At 42.9% G+C, this 22362-nt stretch overlaps 1 protein-coding gene across 1 annotated transcript in view; it reads right to left on the reverse strand.

Annotated features, from left to right (window-relative positions):
• The window catches only part of ENPEP (glutamyl aminopeptidase), a 91377-nt gene that overhangs the window by 49564 nt on the left and 19451 nt on the right, over positions 1–22362 (reverse strand). Inside the window, exons 4-6 of the mRNA XM_002717183.6 lie at positions 8354–8474; positions 3268–3422; positions 848–961 (exon numbers count right to left, since the gene is read on the reverse strand). Coding sequence (XP_002717229.3) covers positions 848–961; positions 3268–3422; positions 8354–8474 — 390 coding nt within the window. The remainder of the gene's footprint in view (positions 1–847; positions 962–3267; positions 3423–8353; positions 8475–22362) is intronic.

Raw genomic sequence — 22362 nt, forward strand, 5'->3', positions numbered from 1 at the left:
TAAAGAACAATATCCTTGCTGAACACAGAGACAGCTGACTCAGAGAGATTATGTAACTTGCTCAAGGTCATTTTCCTGGTTATATGTATCTAAGAAATGATGTATTCAGAATTTGAACTTGAGTCTAACTGCTAAGCTTATGCTCTTATCTCTTTACCATACTATTTCAGCAACTTGTCTTGTAAGACAGACATTTTTAAAAGAGTTGGTGCTATACTTTCTTGAACAAAGGATTGTTGTTTTTTTTTTAATTTATTTATTTGAAAGGCAGAGCCACAGAAAGTGAGAGGCAGAGGCAGAGAGAGAGAGAGATTTCACCTGCTTGTTTGCTCCCTATATGGCTGTAATGGCAAGGATTGGACCAGGCTGAAGTTAGGAGCCAAGAGCTTCTTCCCCACATGTGTGCAGGGGCCCAAGCACCCAGGCCATCTTGCTCTGCTTTCCTAGGCCACCAGCAGGGAGCTGGATCAGAAGTGGAGCAGCGGGGACTCAAACCGGCATCTGTATGCAATGCTAACACTGCAGGTGTTGACTTTACCCACTATGCCACAGCACCAGCCACCAACGGTTGTAATTTTCTATAATAGCTATTTTTTTTCTGGCCTTAACATCAGTTTTGAGTAAATCTGTCAGGGGAACTTCAGACTGTGGGGGTCAGTTTGCCATCTAGAGACTGGGCAAAAGCCGTGGGCTAGGTAATGTCCCTTGGAAACCAGCTGACTCCACCCTTTTCTCACAATGGAATTCCCAACTTAGCACTGAGCTTGGCCCCTGATATAGGTCTAAGGCTTCAATCTGCTTTACATGAGGAAAAGAGATATTAGGAGTTTATGTATTCAGGACTCACCATTTGCCAATCACTTTCTGCATGGTCTACTCCCAGGAACTCGAAGAAAGAAGCAAATCCTTCATTTAGCCACAAATCGTCCCACCAGTCCATGGTCACAATATTTCCAAACCACTGAAATTATAAGCAACAAAGAGATCAGTAAGTCCTCATATTTATGTTAGAGAGATCTAGAAAATTACAGAATATTTATTTGTCCTTGCTAATTTGGTCACTATAACACAGAAGTGGTAGGCATGGTACTGAACATTTATTTCTTGCTTTATTTATTCAGTTTTTTAAAGGTTTTACTTATTGGAACAGGCACTGTGGAGCAGTGGGTTAAGCCACTGCTTGGAACATCCACATCTTATGTTGGAGAGCCTGAGATGCAGTCCTGTCTCAACCTCCAATCCAGCTTCCTGTTAATGCACCTGGGAGAGAGTAAATGATGATCCACTTGGGTGCTTGCCACCCATGTGGGAGACCCAGTTGGAATTTCTGGTTCCTGGCTTTGGCCTGACCCAGCCCTGGTTGTCAGAGTCATTTGGAAATTGAACCAGTGAATGGGAGATCTCTCTTTCTCTCTCTCTCTCTCTCTCTCTCTCTCTCAGTCTCTGTTACTCTGCATTCCAAATAGATAAACTAAGAGTTTTAAAACATATTATTAATCTGACAGGAAGAGAGACACAGAGAAAGAAACAGAGAGCTCCTATCCACTGTTTCACTCTCCAAGTACCCAAAATGGCTGGGGCTGTGTCAGGGCCACAGCCAGGAGCTGGGAACACAATTCAGATCTCCCATGTAGGTAGCAGGAACACAAATGCTTGAGCCACTATCTGCTGCCTTCCATGATCTGCATTAGCAGGAAACTGGAGTCAGGTATCAGAGCAGGGGAATCAATCCAGGTATTTCCATGTGAGACATAGGCATCTTAACCAGTGTCTTAACCACTAGGCCAAACACCCATTTGTCGCTCCCCCTCTTCGTGGAGGAACGACACTAAACCCTGCCTAGGTTTCCTATCCGAGTCACGGCACCATTATGTCGCTCCCCCTCTTCACGGAGGAACGACACAGGACCCTGTGCTGTTCTTTTGTCTGCTCGGCACTTCCCGGGTTTGCTGCTGGTTCTTCCCGGGTTGGCTACCGTCCTTCCACCTCCGTGGAGGGGCGGTTCCCCCTGCCACTTTCCCCACTTCCGCGGGGGAGCGGCACACCGCCGGCCGGCTCTCTCGGGGGCTGCTCAGGTGTTCCCCTTAGATGTTCCTGGTGCATGTTGTCTCTCTCCTCCTTTATAGTCCTCTTCCACCAATCCCAACTCTGCTACCCACACGCAGAGTATGCTGCTCTCCTCCAATCAGGAGCAGGTCCTGCTGTTTATTGGTTGAACTGGAGGCAGCTGTGTAGAAGCTGTTTCCTCCTCTCCCAGCGCCATATTGTGGGAGAGCAGATGCATAGAATAAGTCTTAATTCCAGTAACAGTCTAGTCCGAGTTGCTCCCCACACCATTTATGTCCAAATTTTTAAATGTTATTAAACTCCCCTTAATTTAATACTTTATGTAGATATTATGGAGGGGGCAGCATTGTGGTATAACTGTAAAGCCACTACCAGAGCACCATCATCCTATATGGTGCAGGTTCAAGTCCCAACTTCTCCACTTCTCATCCAGCCCCCTGCTAATAGCCTGGCAAAAGCAGTGGAACACGGCACAGGTGGTTGTGTCCCTACCACCCATGTGGGTGACCCGGATGAATCTCCTGGCTCCCAGCTCCTGGCTTCAGTCTGGCCCAGCACCAGCCATTACAGCCATCTGGAGAGTGAACCAGTGGATAGAAGATCTTTCTCTCTCTAAGTCTGACATTCAAAATAAATAAATAAGTCTTATAAAAAGGTATCATGGGAATATATAACATTATAGTAGGGCTTCCTGTGTAATTACAAACAGCAAAACAATGTGTTTTACTGTTTCTTTATGGTTAAATGTTTATTTTCTGGGTTGCCTAATCCTTATTTGCTACACTGTGAATAATCTGAATTACCTCTGGGTCTTAAGCCACTTTTATATATTTTATTTTATTTATATTTATATATTTATTTTCATTTTATTGTTTGAAAGATGTTCATCTGCTGGTTTATTCCCTAAATACCTGTAGTATCTGGGGCTAGGCTGGGCTGGGCCAGGCTGAAGCTAGGAACCTGGAACTTAATCCAGGTCTCCCATATGGGTAGCAGGGACCCAACTACTTGAGCCATCACCTGCTGCCTCCCAGGGTGCACTTTAGCAGGTAACTGGAATCAGAAGCAGAGCTGGAACTCAGCTTAGGCACTCCAATGTGGGATGCAGGCATCCCAGGCCATGTCTTTAACTGCAGTATCAAATGCCTGTCCCTTAAGCCACTTTTTAAAACAAGCTAATTTGAAGTCAAGCTCCTATACCTGATGTACAAGTTCATGGGAAACCACAGTCGCCACCCTCTGCTTGTTTGATGAGGCTGACTCCTGCGGGTCATAAAGCAAGTTGGTTTCTCTGTAAGTGATGAGTCCCCAGTTCTCCATCGCACCAGTGCCAAAGTCTGGAATAGCGATTTGATCTATGGAAAAAGAAAGAGTCCAGTGAGACATACATTCTTTCCATTTCTTCACAGCAGCTCTTACCAAATTAAGTTCTTCAGATGAATGTTTTTTAAAAGGCTAAAAATAATTTCTTAGAGTCAAAAACAGTAATCATTTGTGCAAACATTGCAGTCCTAATGCACTCAAAATTTCCATGGTGTTTTTCCGGTTGGCTCTAGATATCAATGCTTCCTTTTTGTTCCAAGAAGGATGCTCATGGCACTGCTCTTTTACAGGCCTTCATAACTTTCTGTCTTTTGTTTCTCTGTCTATATGGTACTTCATTAGCTTTCTGTACCCCATGATTTTCACTTAGGAATAGAAAGCATCTGTTTGTGGGATTAAGCCGTGATAAAAAAGAGAATTAAGTTTTTATATGAGGACTTCGAGTATAGAGCTTTTAAGTACACAGAAATAAACTTCTATCTAAAGATGCAGAATATTAGAGAATATAAAACTCCATTTTCTTTTTTATAGAAAGTATTTAATAAATATAAATTTCATAAGTACAACTTTTGGATTATAGTGGTTCTTCCTCCCATACTCACCCTCCCCCCCAAACCATCCCACCTCCTACCCCCTCTCCCATCCTATTCTTTATTAAGATTCATTTTTAATTATTTTTATATAGAAGATCAACTCTATACTAAGTAAAGATTTCAACAGTTTGCATCCACACAGACACAAAGTATAAAGCACTGTTTGAAGACTAATTTTACCTTTAATTCTCATAGTACAACACATTAAAGACAGAGGTCCTACATTGGAAGCAAGTGCACAGTGACACCTGTCATTGATTTAACAATTGACACCCTTGGGTCCGTTGCTGTGGCGCAGTGGGTTAACGCCCTGGCCTGAAGCGCTAGCATCCCATATGGGGCCGGTTCCAGACCTGGCTGCTCCACTTCAGATCCAATTCTCTGCTATGGCCTGGGAAAGCAGTAGGAGATGGCCCAAATCCTTGGACCTCTGCACCCTCTTGGGGGACCTGGAGGAAGCTCCTGGCTCCTGGTTTGGATTGGCACAGCTCCAGCCGTTGCAGCCAATTGGGGAGTGAACCATCAGATGGAAGACACACACACACACCCCCACCTCTCCTCTCTTTATGTAACTCTTTCAAATAAATAAATAAAAATCTTTCAAAAAAATTGACACTCCTATTTATAGCATCAGTGATTTCCTGAGGCTCTTGTCATGAGCTTCCAAGGCTATGGAAGCCTCTTGAGTCCACAAACTCTGACCTTATTTAGACAAGGCCATAATCAAAGTGGCAATTCTCTCCTCCCTTCAGAGAAAGGTACCTCCTTCTTTGGTGGCCCCTTTTTTCCACCCAGATCCCACTCACAAAGATCTTTCCTGTAGGTCATTTTTTGCCATAGTGTCTTGGCTTTCCATGCCTAAAATGCTCTTATGGCCTTTTTAGCCAGATCTACATGCCTTAAGGGCTGATTCTGAGGCCAGAGTGCTGTTTAGGGCATTTGTCATTCTATGAGTCTGCTGTGTGTCCTGCTTCCCATGTTGAATCATTCTCTCCCTTTTAATTCTATCAATTATTATTAGCAGACACTTGGTCTTATTTATGTGATCCCTTTGACACTTAATCCTATCTTTATGATCAGTTAAGAACCTAAACTGATCACTTTAACTAGTAAGATGGCATCAGTACCTGCCAACTTAATGGGATTTGGAGTCCCATGGCAAGTTTTTAGCTTTACCCTTAGGGGTAAGTCCGAGGGAACGTGTGCTGAACTGTACATCTTCTCGCTCTCTTATTCCCACTCTTATTTTTAACAAAGATCAAATTTCAATTGGATTTAAACACCTGAGAATAATTCTGTGATAAGTAAATAATTCAACCAATGGTATTAAGTAGAACAAAAAAATACTAGAAGGAATAAAGTAGTAAGTTGTTTCTCGACAGTCAGGACAAGGGCTGATCAAGTCATTGCTTTTCATAGTGTCAGTTTCACTTCTACAGGTTTCCTTTTAGGTGCTCAGTTAGTTGTCACAGATCAGGGAGAACATATGATATTTGTCCCTTTGGGACTGGCTTATTTCACACAGCAAGTTTTCCAGATTCCTCCATTTTTTTGCAAATGACCATCTGCAGTGCCAGCATACCATATGAGCTCCGGTTCCAGTCCCAGCTGTTCTACTTCAATCCAACTCCCTGCTATTGGCCTGGGAAAGCAGCAGAAGATGGCCCAAGTCCTTGGACCTCTGCATCCGTGTGGCGGACTTGGAAGGAAATCTTGGCACCTCGCTTTGGATTGGCTCAGCTCTGGCTGGTACAGCGGATGGAAGACCTCTCTCTCTGCCTCTGTCTCTCTGTAACTCTGCTGTTCAAATAAATAAATCTTAAAAAAAAAAAAAAACCTCCATTTTCCCCCAAATCTATACAATTTTAAGTCAACCAGAGTCCCTAACAATTTAATAGCATACTGTCCACTTACTTTTTTTAAAGATTTGCTTATTTGTTTGAAAGACAGAATTTCAGAGAGGCAGAGGCAGAGGGAGGGGGGTCTTCCATCCAATGGTTCACTCCACAGATGGCTGCAATGGCCAGAGCTGGACTGATCTGAAGCCAGGAGCCAGGAGCTTCCTCTGGTTCTCCTATGTGGGTACAGTGGCCCAAGGACTTGGGCCATCTTCTACTGCTTTCCCAGGCCACAGCAGAGAGCTGGATCAGAAGTGGAGCAGCCGGGACTTGAACCGTCACCCATATGGGATACTGGCGCTGCAGGTGGTGGCTTTACCCACTACGTCACAGAGCCAGCCCTCACTTATATGTTTTGAACAAGCTGGAAAATATGGAATTGAGGACGTTCAATCTAAATTCCCTTCCAGACCTAAAATGTTGCATTCTGTGAGCAGTTCCTTCTCTTTATTTTTAATTGAGTTTATACTCTTAGACATATTATCTAACAGGAGCAGGCAGTGTTTAGCAAATTCTACATTAAGTTCTCAAATAGAAAATGCTCACTTGATAAGTGGACAAAACACAGCTTCCCCAGTTAACAAACCATAATCAGAATGTAATTTCTTTTATTATATATAATTTAAATAAGGTACAGGAATGCAAATAAATTGAGTTTTCACCTAACAGATTAAAAAAAAAGGGTTTTTGTGCTGGTAAAAGATTTTAGAAGCTCCTTATAAAAGAATGAAAAGGGAAATATCTTAGAGGTCAAGATGACAGTAGTAGTTTCCTTTTCATATTATCTCCATTTTCAGCTTAAAGGGGCAAAATGTCTCCTCCATAGGCCAACATTTTCCATAATGTTGTAGAGTATAACTTGTACATAATCCATGAACAAAAGGAATTTTTGGCACTCTCATTTTTTTCTGGCAATATTCTTAATCAACCCCAATACATTTGACTTTTGGAGCATAATAAATACAGAAGTCATTTCTAAGCAGTCTACATAGAGTTAAATCTTTCTGCAAAGATTGAAAATGCACATAATAAAGTGTACTGAAGGAGTGGGAGGTGGGGGAAAGAGAAATAAATTCGTGATATTCCCACTTGTTAGGTTACCCTGGGTAGTACTACTGAGATAAGACCTTAAAACTCCTGTGCTAAATATTTTACTGAATATCATTCTGACTTTCACAAAAAGTTGCTTCTCTTTCTATCTCCTTTTCTAATGGTTGTCAAGCCATCAACAAATGGAACTGCTTCCATTGACAAGAAAACCTCATTCAGAGAATTTGGGTTTTCATTGATGTTGTGTTAAAGTAAGGGCAGAGGCCCTATCTAAATACTGACGGAGTTTGTGAACTCAAAAGACTTCCATAGCCTTGGCAGCTCATGACAAGAGCCTCTGGTTATCACTGATGTCATAAGTAAGTGTGTCAATTGTTAAATGAACAACAGGAGTCACTCCCCTCGTAGGACATCTGTCCTCAATGAGTTGTACTATGAGAATTAACGGTAAAACCATTCTTCAAACAGTACTTTATATTTTGTGTGTCTATGTGGGTGCAAAGCATTGAAATCTTTACTTACTATACAGCTGATTTTCTGTATATAAAGATAAGTAAAAATGAATCTTAATGAAGAATGTGATGGGAGAGGGAGTAGGAGGTGGGACAGGAGTAGGAGTGGAGTGTGGGTGTGGAGGGGAAGAACTGCTGTATTCCCAGAGCTATACCTATAAAATTTACATTTATTAAATAAAAGCTTTCTAAAAAAATAAAGTAAGGGCAGAAATGGGGAAGCCAATCATCAGTTTCTTTGTTTTCTTACTACCTTCATTTCTTTCCTACAAAAATCTACATGAATGCTCCATTTAAAGTTTTGCCAATACCAACCAAATTTGTTAATAAAGTGGTTCTGCTATTGATGGAAGCATCATACCCACACCATTTTGATCATAGCCCCACTTTTGTTTTAAAAAGGAAACATATCTCATATATGAAAAAAAATATTTCTGGAAGGAGCACCGATGTTTGATTTTAACTGCTGGAAAATCTAGTAGTCTTGCGCAAGAATGGAAAGATTGGAAACACATGGAACTCTTACAACATCATTGAGCCCTATTAGTTTCCAAGCCACTGATGATAGGAAGAAAATGGGAGCCATGGCGGGGGAGGCGTTCCGATTTTGAAATCAACTCATCTAGGTTGCTCTTTCTGGCTCCCTCACTGTCAAGCTCTGCAGTTGTGTGCACGTACTTTCATTTTATTTGGAAACAAAAGATGATATGTGTATCAGATGAGAACAGAGAAATGACATTGTTCTTGCAGGGATTCAGAATGGCTCTGTAAGCAAAAGACACATATTGTAGTCATATAATAAAAGCATTAGGGCTTACAGCATTGACTGATGGTGACATAATTGGAAGAAATGAGTTAGGTAAAACAAAGGCAATACTAAAAACATGAAAATAAAAAAATTGATTCTCACCTAATTTAGGAAGAGAGTAACTCACACCAAAGTAGTCTTCAAAATAATCAAACACAATTTTAGTTATGTTTGCAGCATATTCAGCTGTATGACTTTGCTCAGGCTGGACATAAATAGTAAGCTATAAAACAAAACAAAAAATTCAGGGAAAATTATTTATTTGTTAAAATACAAAAATACACAATATAGTTGAAAAGGAGTAGACTTTGGAGTCAGGTAAGTCTGGTTTGGATCTCAGCTCTGTTGCATAGGATGGGCTGCAAAGTTTTGTGCACAATGCCATTGAAATATAATGGGGCTTTTCCATGAACATTTTGAAGTCCCTCATACAGGCTGTGTGGGCTCAGACAAATCACATCTCTGAGACTTATGTAAAAGATAAATAAAATTACATCATTCACTGAGTGATCTTAAGGGCTAGAAACAATGTAAGATACAATAGTTGGCACAGCATCCCAGACATCAAAAACTATGACCTTTTTTTAATTGGAAAATATACTGTCTTTTTAATATCTATGAATCTATGGATCTATCCATCTGTCTACCCACCTCTATCTCTCCCTCTGTCTCCACTCCCTTTCTGTGTGTGCAGTTTGAAGAAATGAATGCATGCAATTTTTCTCATGCAAAGAACCCTTGAATACATACACTCCATGTTTGCCATTCTTTCTAGCTCTTGCAAATTACCCTTCTGATATTGTGGCTGTTCTACTCCCAGAGCCTACACTATAATGATCTGAAAATTTCCTAAATTGGTCATCTTGGTAAATTACATCAATTCTCCAACTCACTAGGGTTTTATTTTATGCCTCAGTGACATAATTTATAAATCAAACCAAGTATACACTTTCCCCTAGTTCCTAGCACGTAGGACTTTATAAAAATTATCAACGACCCTCTCAAAAATAATGTTGTGCAAGCAGATGTGGTTGCTGGGGGCTGGAGTGTGCACACACACACCCTTAGGTGTTCGGGAACTTCTCAGTGCTTCAGACAACCAGTGCCCACTAAAATTTTGTGAGACGTTCAAATGAAACATTGCTAAGAATGATTCAAAATCCTGAAGAAAAACTAGAGACACAGTCATCTAGGAAATACAGGCTCATCCACCTGACTGCCATGTGATTCAAGATTTTAAAAAAACAAAGGAAGGCCAGCGCCGCGGCTCACTAGGCTAATCCTCCGCCTTGCGGTGCCAGCACACCGGGTTCTAGTCCCGGTCGGGGCGCCGGATTCTGTCCCAGTTGCCCCTCTTCCAGGCCAGCTCTCTGCTGTGGCCAGGGAGTGCAGTGGAGGATGGCCCAAGTGCTTGGGCCCTGCACCCCATGGGAGACCAGGAGAAGCACCTGGCTCCTGCCATCGGATCAGCGCGGTGCGCCTGCCGCGGCAGCCATTGGAGGGTGAACCAACGGCAAAGGAAGACCTTTCTGTCTGTCTCTCTCTCACTGTCCACTCTGCCTGTCAAAACACACACACACACACACACACACACACAAAGGAAGAAAAGAACAAGACCTACTTTCTTCCTTTAGTATTCTCAGTGCATTGCTACTTCTGCTTCTCAATTAAGTATATATCCGAGCCATCGTTTCTTTCTTTTCTTTTTCTTTTTTTTTTGGCAGGCAGAGGAGTTAGACAGTGAGAGAGAGAGACAAGAGAAAGGTCTTCCTTTTTCATTGGTTCACCCCCCAAGTGGCCGCTACGGCCAGTGCATTGCAGCTGGCGTGCTGCACCGATCCGAAGCCAGGAGCCAGGTGCTTCCTCCCGGTTTCCCATGCGGGTGCAGGGCCCAAGGACCTGGGCCATCCTCCACTGTACTCCCGGGTCACGGCAGAGAGCTGGACTGGAAGAGGAGCAACCAGGACTGACTCAGGTGCCCCAACCAGGACTAGAACCCCGGGGTGCTGGCACCGCAGGCGGAGGATTAGCCTACTGAGCCATGGCGCTGGCTGAGCCATCATTTCTTAGAAATGAAAAGTAGAAGGACTAGTGCTATGGCATAGCAGGCATCCAATATGGCGCCAGTTCAAGCTCTGGCTGCTCCACTTGTGATCCAGCTCCCTGCTACTGTGCCTGGGAAAACAACAGAAGATGGCTCAAGTCCTTGGGCCCTTGCACCCATGTGGGAGACCTGGAAGAAGCTCCTGGCTTCAGGCTTTAGCCTAGCCCAGCTCTGGCCACTGCAGCCATTTGAGGAGTGATGGGAAGACCTCTTTCTTTCTACCTCTTGCTTCTCTGTAACTCTGCCTTTCAATTAAAAATTACAAAAGAAAATAAAAAAAGAAATGCATTAACTAAATCTATTTTCAAAAAAAAAAAGAGAAAGAGAAGTAGAAAGACCCAATAATTTAAGAAGACAATAAAAACATCTTTTTAAACTATCTGCACCGACTCACTGCTCTCATGGCCACTGCATAACTGACATTCTTACCCTCTCTGAATGAATAATGATGTGCTCCAAAACAAGACAACTTACTCAGTTAGCATCTCAACATCCTTTGAGGCTGCCTTTTGGTTTTTAATTGCTGGGAGTGATGACACAATTCCTCACTGCCCTCCTGTCTTCTGTATGAACAATGCCATGCATTTCCAAGAAGTGAAACCAAGGTTCCAGTGGAGGGGCACTGGACACAACAAAGGTAACCGACCACATGATCTTCCAGGATTGCCACGTCCGTCATAAACTCAGAGTCTCAGGAATTTTTCATCTGCAAACTAATTAGTGTGTTGAAACTCCGTTTGCATTTCTACCACGTCTGCTCTCTACCATTCCAATTTCAGGAAGGGCAGTTTCTCTTCACTCATTCCACTGTTGCCTATAAATTTTGTGCTTTTCTCTTGCATCTAAGTCTAGGGAACGAGAGATGGTTGGGAAAGAGATAACAGTGAGTACTTAGAACAACAGGAAAGAAACAGACTTGGTGGAGTTTTTCTACTACTACTTTCTCCTTCCCCATGCCTCTTTAAGCAATATACTCCTGAGACAATATACTGTGTTTTTTCTTACTCCCTTATTTCTGTTGGTGACAGCAACAGAAATATGGGCTCTTTAAATAAGATTGGTATTACTACAAATTCAGTCCACATGAAAGCAGTCCCTTCACCCCCTGTTTCTGAGAAACAGAACCTCTTGAAGTATGGTCTGTCTTTGGCCAGTCTGCAAATTAGCTGTGATCTATGACCCTAACTTTGAAGGGTCATAGAGCAAATTTTATAAACACTGCTTTGATCTACTGAGCTAAGCAGTCACAGAATAGACAGATATTGCCCAATAATTTTTTCAAATTTTAAAGATTTATTTTATTTATTTTAAAGGAGAGTTATAGAGAGAGAAGGAGAGACAGAGAAAGAGAGAGCTTCTGTCTGCTAGTTCACTCCCCAAATGGTCACAACAGCCATGGCTACAGCCAGGAGACTGGAGCTTCTTCTGGGTCTCCCATGAGGATGTAGGAGCCCAAGGACTAGGGCCATCTTCTTACTGCTTTCCCAGGCCATAGCTGAGAGCTGGATCAGTAGAATAGCCAGTTCTGAAACCAGTGCCCATATGGGATGCTGGCACTGTAGGCTGCGGCTTTAACCTGCTGAGTCACAGCACCAGCCCCATGCCCAGTAATTTTGTAATGCAATTAGCCAAAGCATTTCTATGAGTGCATCCTATCATATGTCACAAACATGTGTTTATATTAAAGACTAGCCAAATGCCAGTATCATCTGTCATTTGAAATTCCAAAGTAGTTTATTTTGCATCTGTTTAATAGCAGTATACCTGTGATATTGGGACTTGGTCATTGTTTAAAAAAGTGTCCTAGGGGCCGGCATCGCGGCTCAATAGGCTAATCCTCCGCCTCGCGGCGCCGGCACACCGGGTTCTAATCCCAGTTGGGGCTCCAGATTCTGTCACGGTTGCCCCTCTTCCAGGCCAGCTCTCTGCTGTGGCCAGGGAGTGGAGGATGGCCCAAGTGCTTGGGCCCTGCACCCCATGGGAGACCAGGAGAAGCACCTGGCTCCTGCCTTCGGATCAGCATGGTGCGCCGGCTGCGGCAGCCATTGGAGGGTGAATGGCAAAAGAAGACCTTTCTCTGTCTCTCTCTCTCACTGTCCACTCTGCCTGCAAAAAAAAAAAAAAAAAAAAAAAAAGTGTCCTAGGGCAGGCATTTGGCCCAGTGGTTAAGCTTGGGATACCAGCATCCCACTTTGGAGTTGCTGGATTCAACAACTGCGGCACTCCTGTTTCCAGCTCCCTGCTAAAGTGCACCTCAGGAGGCAGCAGATAATGACTCAAGCATTGGGGTCCCTGCCACCGACGCTGGAGTCCTGGATTGAATTATGGGCCCCTGGCTTTGGCTTGGCCCAGCTCTGGCTGTTGAGGGCATTTAGGAGCATTTAAGGAATGAACCAGTAGATAGGTGATCTCTCTCTCTCTCTCTTTCTCTGCTTTTAGAAAACAGTACATCCTCCCCTCTGCCAGCACCTTCACTCAGTCTCCAATACACCTGTCCTGCTCTCAGCCTCACCCCCACACATGCTCATCTGTGCTGCCTCCACTTTCTCCAAGTTTGGCAGAGGAGATTAGCTCCTTGGCATCACCAAATAAGCCTCAGCGTTCCTTTCCATGCCGGAGTCCAGTAAATAGCCCCTGAATTGTCATTACTCTTTAATAATAATCACTATCTTTATAGTTTATGTCCTTGCTCTACGGAGATGATTTTTTTTTAAGTACACAACTAAGCATATTGAAATAGCCTGGAGCAAGGCCCCAGGGATACGTAACAGCTATTTTCTTTTTATCTTTTGAAAGAGTCATATATGCCTTTATTTTTCAAGGATCTTATTAGAATTTAAATATAAAACTGATATGCAAATTTTGTAACTTTATATGTAAAGTAAAAACATGTTTGTAAGTCTTCAAGAGCCTAATTTTTATGCATATATTTGTGTCTTTTTAAAGACGCAAGTTCAGGGCCGGCACTCTGGCATAGCGGGTAAAGCCACTGCCTGCAGTGCCGGCATCCCATATGGGTGCCTGTTTGAGACCCGGCTGCTCTACTTCCAATCAAGCTCTCTGCTATTGCCTAGGAAAGCAGTAGAAGATGGCCCAAGTGCTTGGGTCCCTTCACCCACATGGGAGACCTAGAAGAAGCTCCTGGCTCCTGGCTTAGAATCAACGCCGCTCTGGCTGTTGCGGCCAACTGGGGAGTAAACCAGCGGATGGAAGATCTTTCTCTCTCTCTCTCTCTCTTCCTCTCCTTCTCTGTGTGTGTGTGTAACTCTATTTTCAAATAAATAAATAAATCTTAAAAAAAAAAAAATAGACGGCAAGTTCTCTAAACAAACTAACTTACCTGGATAAACCACCAGGGGCTACTCTTAGTCACATCTCACAGCACTGAATCTATTGAGTCTGTATTCAGCTGATTATTCTAGGAGATGCCATACATCTGCTTTATCATTTCTGTTTTGGTCCCTTCGTTATCATACTGGAACTTATTGCAAAGGAGATTTTTAGACTTCTCATTTACTTAAAAGGCACATAGACAGAGATTCAAAGAGACAGACAGACAAAGAGAGTGAGAGCTCCCATCTGTAGGTTCACTCCCCAGATGCCTGCAATGGCCAAGGCTGGGTCAGGCTGAAGCTGGGAGCTATGAAGACAATTCAGGTCTCGCAGGGGAGTGGCAGAATCCCAATTATTTGAGCCATTACTGTTGCCCCGCCAGGGTCTACACTATCAGGAAGCTAGCGTTCAGAGCCAGAGCTAGGAATACAACCCAAGGACTCCAATATGGGACACTGGCATCTTGACAGATGTTTCTACTGTTAGGTTGACTGTCCACCCTGGGAATTCTTAGTATTATCCCTTCCATTCAAGTATCTCAAACAATTTGAGAGATGGGATGTCAGTTCACAAAAATGGATTCCTAGTTGGTTGCTGTCACTCCCTTTATATGTCCACTTGCTACACTTTATATTACTTGACTGTCATGACTAGATCCACTAGATCAACTTCCCTTAGACCAACTTAATGATGCCATGTACCATCTTTAAATTCAGTGATTACTTAGGTCTCTGCAAGCAAACTCAAGTCCAATGCTCAGCAATGCAATTATTGTGATTACTTGTTACCCTTATTTGGCACTTGAAATTTTTCAGGTAATGCGCTAACTATTTGCTGAATTCTGATCTTCAGAAAACATTACAAAAATACAAACAAAGGCACATTCTAGAAAATACATTACCAGTGCTCTTCAAAAACGTCAGGATCACAAAATCTAAGGAAGAACTGAGAAAATGTCACAGATTGGAGGAAATTAGGGAAATGTCTAATTCTTTTTTTTTTTTTTTAACAGGCAGAGTGGACAGTGAGAGAGACAGACAGAGAGAAAGGTCTTCCTTTGCCGTTGGTTTACCCTCCAATGGCCGCCGCGGCCGGCGCACCGCGCTGATCCGATGGCAGGAGCCAGGAGCCAGGTGCTTTTCCTGGTCTCCCATGGGGTGCAGGGCCCAAGCACCTGGGCCATCCTCCACTGCACTCCCTGGCCACAGCAGAGGGCTGGCCTGGAAGAGGGGCAACCGGGACAGAATCCGGCGCCCCAACCGGGACTAGAACCCGGTGTGCCGGTGCCGCTAGGCGGAAGATTAGCCTAGTGAGCCGCAGCACCGGCCTGGAAATGTCTAATTCTAAACTGAACACAATATACATGTATCATCTATTGAGTCTTGGAAGAGGAAAACACATTAGTGGAAAACTGGTGAAACCAGGGTCCGGTGCTATGGCTTAGCAGGTAAAGCAGTACTGGCATCCCATAGGGATGCCAATTGAAACCTGGCTGTTCCACTTCTGATCCAGCTCTCTGCTATGCTTGGGAAAGTGGTGGAAGATGGCCCAAGTCCTTGGGCCCCTGCACCCACATGGGAGACCTGGAAGAAGCTCCTGGCTGCTGGCTTAGAATGGGCCCAGTTCTGGGAATTGCAGCCAGCAGGGGAGTAAACCAGGGCAGAGAAGACCTCTCTCTCTCTCTCTCTTTCTCTCTCTCTGCCTCTACCTCTCTGCAACTCTGCCTTTCAAATAAATAAATCTTTAAAAAATAAAGGAAAAACTGGCAAAATCCAAATCTGTTGTTTAGTTAATAATTTATATAGATATTGATTTCTTAGTTTTAATGAATGCATGATTAAATAAATATATAAGATGCTAACATTAAGGAAAACGAAGGTAAGTTTACATAAGGATTCTGTTGCATCTTTGCAACACTGTTAATGAAAATCATTTCAAACTAAGAAGTTTGAAAATATATCTCAGATATAAAACTTTTTTCTCATAAGAAAATTGCATGCAGAGGATGCATAAATTAAAACCCCTCACATAAAACCTAAAATTGTCATAAAAATAAAGTCTACTTAAACAAATCCATGATAAGTACTTGATACAATGTTTAAGATGCCACTTAGGACATTTGCATCCCATAATGGGGTGCCTGGATTCAAGTCTCAGCTCCAGTTCTGATTTCTGCTTCCTGATAATGTGCACCACAAGAGAGAGCCAATGATGGCTTGAGGACTTGGGTGCCCGCCTCCTATGTGGGGAGACACAAATTGAATTCCTGTCTCCTGGTTTCAGCTGTTGTGAGCAGTTAGGGACTGAGCCAGGACATGGAAGATCACTTTCTTCTTCTTTCTTTCTGTCTCTTTTCCTTTCAAATAAGTAAAATAAATACACATTTAAAAACATCCATGGTAGGGGCTGGAGTTTTGGGATAGCCAGCATCCCATATGGACACTGATTTGAGTCCCAGATGCTCCACTTCCCATCCAACTCCCTGCTAACACACCTGGGAAAGAGCAGAAAATGACCCATGTGCTTGGGCTCCTGCTACTCACATGGGAGACCTGGAAGAAGTTCCTGGATCTTGGCTTTGGCTTGGCCCCGCTCCAGCTATTGCAACTATCTGGGGAGTGAACCAGTAGATGAAGATCTCTATCTCTCCCTCTCTCTCTGGAACTCTGACTTTCAAATAAATAAATAAATCTTCTTTAAAAAATCATAGACGGTATATCCTCTGCCCTAAACCAAACTTTTCTAATCCAGACAAGCAATGGAGTAAGATGTAAACAAGGAAAAATTCATAGTCAAGTGGGAAGGATTCATTCAAAGGTATAAGTCTGGGTGCAGCTACTCAGGAATTACCTTCTAAGGCTTTTGGAAAGAAAGCACAGGGCAATCTCTTCTATTGACTAGAATGAACATGGTTATACTATAAACCTAGTCAATTGGATAATCCTTCCACCAGAATTCTCTAATGAGCAGTTCTTCCCAAATTCTTCCTGTGATCAGGAAACATAAGGAGAATTTGACTACAATTGAAATAATCTCTAATATGGTAATTATGCTTTTTGTACATCCTTTCCAAACACAGAGGCCAAGTGTCCCAAGGAAATTCAAAGCCTAATTAGAACTTACTTTTTTCTCAGGAATATGATTTCCTTTTAACTTGTACTGAATTTTAGTCCTTGAATACTGATGCAAAGCTAATCATCTAGCAAAGTCAAATACCCTTCAGAAGCCATCAGAAGCCTAGTAACACAATATGATTTTATAATGATAACATGGGTAAATTTTTGTTTTTCCTGCTTCCTGTTTCTCTTTGAAATGTTCTACAATGCACATATATTAAACTTACACCTAAACATTTTAAAATATGATTATAATATACATTGTTTTTTGGATATCAAAAAGAATTCCTATATGTCCCAATGGTAGACTCCAAGCTGAACTATCAGGTTAATAATGTGCTTACCGGGATATTATTTCCTATAATTCCTGCATGAATAATAATACTGTATCTTTTTTTAAGTCAGTAACTCAAAAGTTGGTTCACATAACTAAAAAGTCGTATGATCTCTTTCCACTTTGTACAGTTCAGAGTTTGGTTGTTTTTCTAGGGTGGAATTCAGCGATTTTATTTATTTTTAGATGTTTAACCAAACAACTAAATCTGAAAGAGACCTCAAGAATAGATTTATTTGCCAACAGAATTGTGAAAACTACTTCCATCAGTGTCTCAACTGTTGCTAAACTACTCTAAGTAACTCCTCAAATTACTCCATTTTTTTCCAGCATTGAATCAAAATGTAGTGCAAAGTCTTCAAGAAAGAAAATATATTGAGTCAAAAATATTCTGAGCTTCAAAAGCAAATTAATGTTTTTCACGAGCAGCACGAATATATTAAAATATTTTTTTTTTGACAGGCGGAGTGGACAGGGAGAGAGAGAGACAGAGAGAAAGGTCTTCCTTTGCCGTTGGTTCACCCTCCAATGGCCACCGCGGCCAGCGCGCTGCGGCCGGCGCACTGCGTTGATCCGATGGCAGGAGCCAGGTACTTCTCCTGGTCTCCCATGGGGTGCAGGGCCCAAGCACTTGCGCCATCCTCCACTGTACTCCCTGGCCACAGCAGAGAGCTGGCCTGGAAGAGGGGCAACCGGGACAGAATCCGGCACCCCGACTGGGACTAGAACCCAGTGTGCCAGCGCCGCAAGGCGGAGGATTAGCCTAGTGAGCCGCGGCACCAGCCTATATTAAATATAATGAAGAATTCAATACTAACACATGCTATGTTGCCTTCAGGTAAAAATTAAGAACTTAGGCCTTGATTCTGTGTTTATTGAAATAAAAGAAATCTTGTCAGAGAGGTGAACATACCCAGGAGAATTTGATCAGGGTGTTATAGGTTCTTGGATTGCATAGTATAATCTGATTATGAATAGCAGGTGATTAATGTACCGGAATAATACTCTCGGAAGCAGAGTGGATAAGAATTATCTTCTGATTCATGAAATTTCTACTAAAATTGATGTGTGCAACTGCTTGGCTCTTGCTTTTCAGTTTTATGTTTTTGATCGAAAAAGTAAAAAACTCTCTACAGAGTTTTCTCAATAAAAATACAAAGCTGTGGGTAAGAACTGAAACTATAGGGCTGCTGGTATCTAGTGTGGGAAGGAACCGATCAGAAAAACGCTCCTGAGGTCAGGTCCAGGTCATGCTTGGGAAGGCATATTTTTAAACTCCAAATTACTATTTCTGATTGTTTTCTCACTGCTTTTTGTTTTCATTTTAGGATGGTCACATCTTCTTGAATCTCTGGTACTAATTAAAGTGTGTGTGTGCATGTGAATGTTGAACCTTTTTATGGCTTTTTTGGGAATTTTCTTGTTTCTCCAATTACCACCAGTTCTCTCACTGTGTTTTTTTTTTAATTTGTCTTGGACTTTCTCTTTGGTGTGACTTGTTTTCCTCTTGTCTCTGGTTGCCTTAGGCTGTCTATGCAGCTCTAAGAATGTAGGGCTCAGGAACCTGGTGTGGGTTTCCTCTGATGTTCCATTTCATTGAAGATTTAAGTAGGTTGTTTTTCCTGTAATTCTCTCTCCAGAGTGGGAATTCCTACTGGGATCATTTTGTACTTGGGTGTCAGTGATTATATTTCTAGTGAGTGGGTAAAGAGCCAGGTTGGGGAAGCTCCCAAAAAGAGGAGTTTACTGTGGCGCATTAACAGTCACACCAGGTGCTCTATACTCCCCCTGTAAGATTCTATTCAACTGTGTTTACAGCAGTTCTATCCATCATCTACCTATGTATATACCTCTCTAAAGGGCAGAGTGAAAGAGAGAAAAAAGAGAGAGCTTCCATACACTGGTTCACTCCTGAAATGCCTGCAACAGCTGGGCCTGGACCAGGATGAGGCCAGGAACCAGGAACTCCATCTGGGTCTCTAGAGAGGAGAGCAGGAGACTAAGTACCTGACTCCCTAGGTGTGCGATAGCAGGAAGCTGGATCAGAGACAGAGGCAGGACTCAATCCCTGGCACTCCAATATGGAAGCAAGCATCCCAATCAGCAGCTAGACCCATTGCGCCAGCACGTTCACCCTTGTGCTCCACTTTTAAAGGGAACGCACCACATGTTTTTGCAGGGGGAGAGGGCTCTGGTCACCTGTCTTATTAAGAAGGGGTGAGGAAGGAGGAAGGGGCCCTCACTGTGTTCAGTTTCATGCCTCACTTTTAGGCAATTCCTCTGATGCAGGGCCTCTGGGAAGTTTTGAAAGGGAATTTGACTTATTTATTTGAGAGGCAGAGAGACAGAGACAGAAAGAATTGGGTCAATCCCCAGATGTCTGCAGTGCCTCGGACTTGGCTAGAGTTGAAGTCAGGAATACAATCCAGGTCTCCCCTGTGAGTGGCAGGAACCCAATTACCTGAGCCATCACCACTGCCTCCCAGGGTCTGCAATGGCAGGAAGTCATCAGGAGCCAAAGCTGGGAATCAAAGCCAGGTACTCCAGTATAGCACAAAACATGATTCGTAGCTGGTGGCATAGCCACCAGTCCCAGGAATCTGGCTCTGTTTCTCTTTTATTGAACAAATGGTCAAAAAGTAATAGGAAGGTATTTGCTTGGTTTCCTTTCCAGATGAGGATTTCACTGGCTTAGAACGTTATACTCACATCTTCTCCTCAAGAACCAGTACAGGGCCGGCGCCGCGGCTCACTAGGCTAATCCTCCGCCTAGCGGCGCCGGCACACCGGGTTCTAGTCCCGGTTGGGGCGCCGGATTCTGTCCCGGTTGCCCCTCTTCCAGGCCAGCTCTCTGCTGTGGCCCGGGAGTGCAGTGGAGGATGGCCCAAGTGCTTGGGCCCTGCACCCCATGGGAGACCAGGAGAAGCACCTGGCTCCTGCCTTCGGATCAGCGCGGTGCGCCGGCTGTGGCGGCCATTGGAGGGTGAACCAATGGCAAAGGAAGACCTTTCTCTCTGTCTCTCTCTCTCTCTCACTATCCACTCTGCCTGTCAAAAAAAAAAAAAAAAAGAACCAGTACAGAAATATTTACCAGGTACAGGAAGTTTGGGGACCTTTTTTCAAAATGTATTTCCATTGTATTACCAAAATTCCTTTATGTAAACTCCATCCTTACAACCTAATAACTGGTCCAGGGCCTGAGGGCTTATCCACCTAATGAAACCAGTCAGGGTCCTTAGTCAGAGGGCCAGGTCATGAAGTCATATTGGAGATTCGAGCTCATTCTCACTACTGGAAAATAACTCCAAAGATAAGGCCCTCCACTAACTGGTACAGTGTTCTTATTCACAAAACCGTATCTTAATTAGTAGAATTGTTTAGCTTGTCTGCTTTGTCTCGGCATTACTATAGATTTTTATTTTCCCAGAGTATAACCATAATTTTTGAAAATTGGTGTGGCAATCACCTGCATGTGATGGAAGACAGCATGCAATTAAATTCTAGGTGATGAAATATATGCAGACAGAAACCTCACATTGGCTTTGGGATTGAAAGAAAAAACAAGCTTGACTACTGTTGTCACCTCTAAATTAAGCAAGAAGAGTACTACCAACTTCATTGAGCACAATCTTGAATAAACAGCTCTCTTGTTCAATTCCAGTTCTTTTTCATATTTAATGTTATCTGTTAGCCAGTGGTAATAAGGCCAAACCTCTCTAATATTAAGGGAGGACCCAGTCTCTTCTCTGTCTCCCTTAGCCCAAGGTGTCCTTGCCTGTCCTCTGTCTATCAGAAGAAATTCATTGACTTGAGGGAGTGATGCAGCTGGCCCTACAAAGTTCTACTCACTGGACTCAAGGAGTCATTTTCTGCTCCAATAGACAAGAACTTTGTTGGCCAGGATTGTCCAGAGGGATTTGTTTTGGGCAATTGCAGGTCCAGGCAGGGAAATTCCATGTCTGAGGTAGAAGGTAACTACCACTTGCATGTAACCCCTCCAGACCACCCGAAGCCCACATGCCCATCATAAAACTCCCTAAAGAGCATGGCATCACCACCAAAGGAAGGTCACGAGCACCACCAACTAAGCAGGAACTTGGATATGAATTGAACATGCACCTTCTCAACTCCAATTTCAATCTATAAAAACCTTCACCCCTAACTCCTCAGGGAGCCCAGGAACTAAGCAATAACTGCCTGGCTCCTTGCTCTGTGCTTTGCAATAAATACAGAAGTTGGATAAGTCATCATGACCTACAGCCCCTTTGAAAAGGCATTTGGAGGGGCTAGTGTTATAGTGCAGCGAGTTAAGCCACTTCTGCAGCATCATGTGGGCACCAGTGTGAGTGCAAGCTGCTCCACTTTCAATCCAACTCCCAGACTCGGATGAAGCTCCTGGCTCCTGGCTTCGGCCTGGGCCATCTCTGGCCCTGTGGCCATCTTGGGAGTTAAACAGTAGATGGAAGATCTCTCTTCTCTCTGTCTTTCCCCCTCTCGCTGTAACCCTGACTTTCAGGTAAGTAAGAAGTTTTTGTTTGTTTTTTAAAGGGCATGTGGACGGTTCTCCATTCACTGTCATCTGGATACAGGATAGGGAACCTGCTGAAAACTCTGTGTTTTCACTGGATGTCTCGGTCTCAACTCCTACTCTTCTAAAATGAAAGTAAAATTTCTGGGAGCCTGTTTCACAGGTAATTGAGGTACCTCTCTATTCTATCCAAGATTTGTGAAGAGGTAAAGATATGTGCAAAAAAGCATATTTTAAGAAGGCTCAGCGGTATTTGGAAAATATTTGAAATTTGCATCACTACCATTTATTTGCCAGTTGGATCTTAAGCAAATGACTGCAACTCATTAACTTTGATTTTCTCATTTGTAAAATAGGGGTGGTGAGTTCTTCCTCGTGTAATTATATTGCAAACAAATGAGGTCTAAATATATTTAAAATACATGGCACAGAGGTGGACTAACAGGCTAAAATCACAGATGAAGCTAGTTTTCAGAGCATAAGCACATGGAGACCTCTGCAATGAAAAATATTGATTAGGGAAATATATTTCTATTTCTCAAAATTAGTGACCTAGTCATCTTGATTAAAAAATTATATATTCTCACACTGTTTTTAAAAAATGATTTTTGACCCTTTGTTCTTCTGTTCAGGATTATATAGAGGATTGGGACCACACATTTCTCAGTGCTTGGTTATTCAAAAGATACTCATCTA

This window comes from Oryctolagus cuniculus, chromosome 8 (assembly GCF_051225735.1).
Source record: "Oryctolagus cuniculus isolate XC-2025 breed Fujian yellow rabbit chromosome 8, ASM5122573v1, whole genome shotgun sequence".
NCBI classification, from domain to species: Eukaryota; Metazoa; Chordata; class Mammalia; order Lagomorpha; family Leporidae; genus Oryctolagus; species Oryctolagus cuniculus.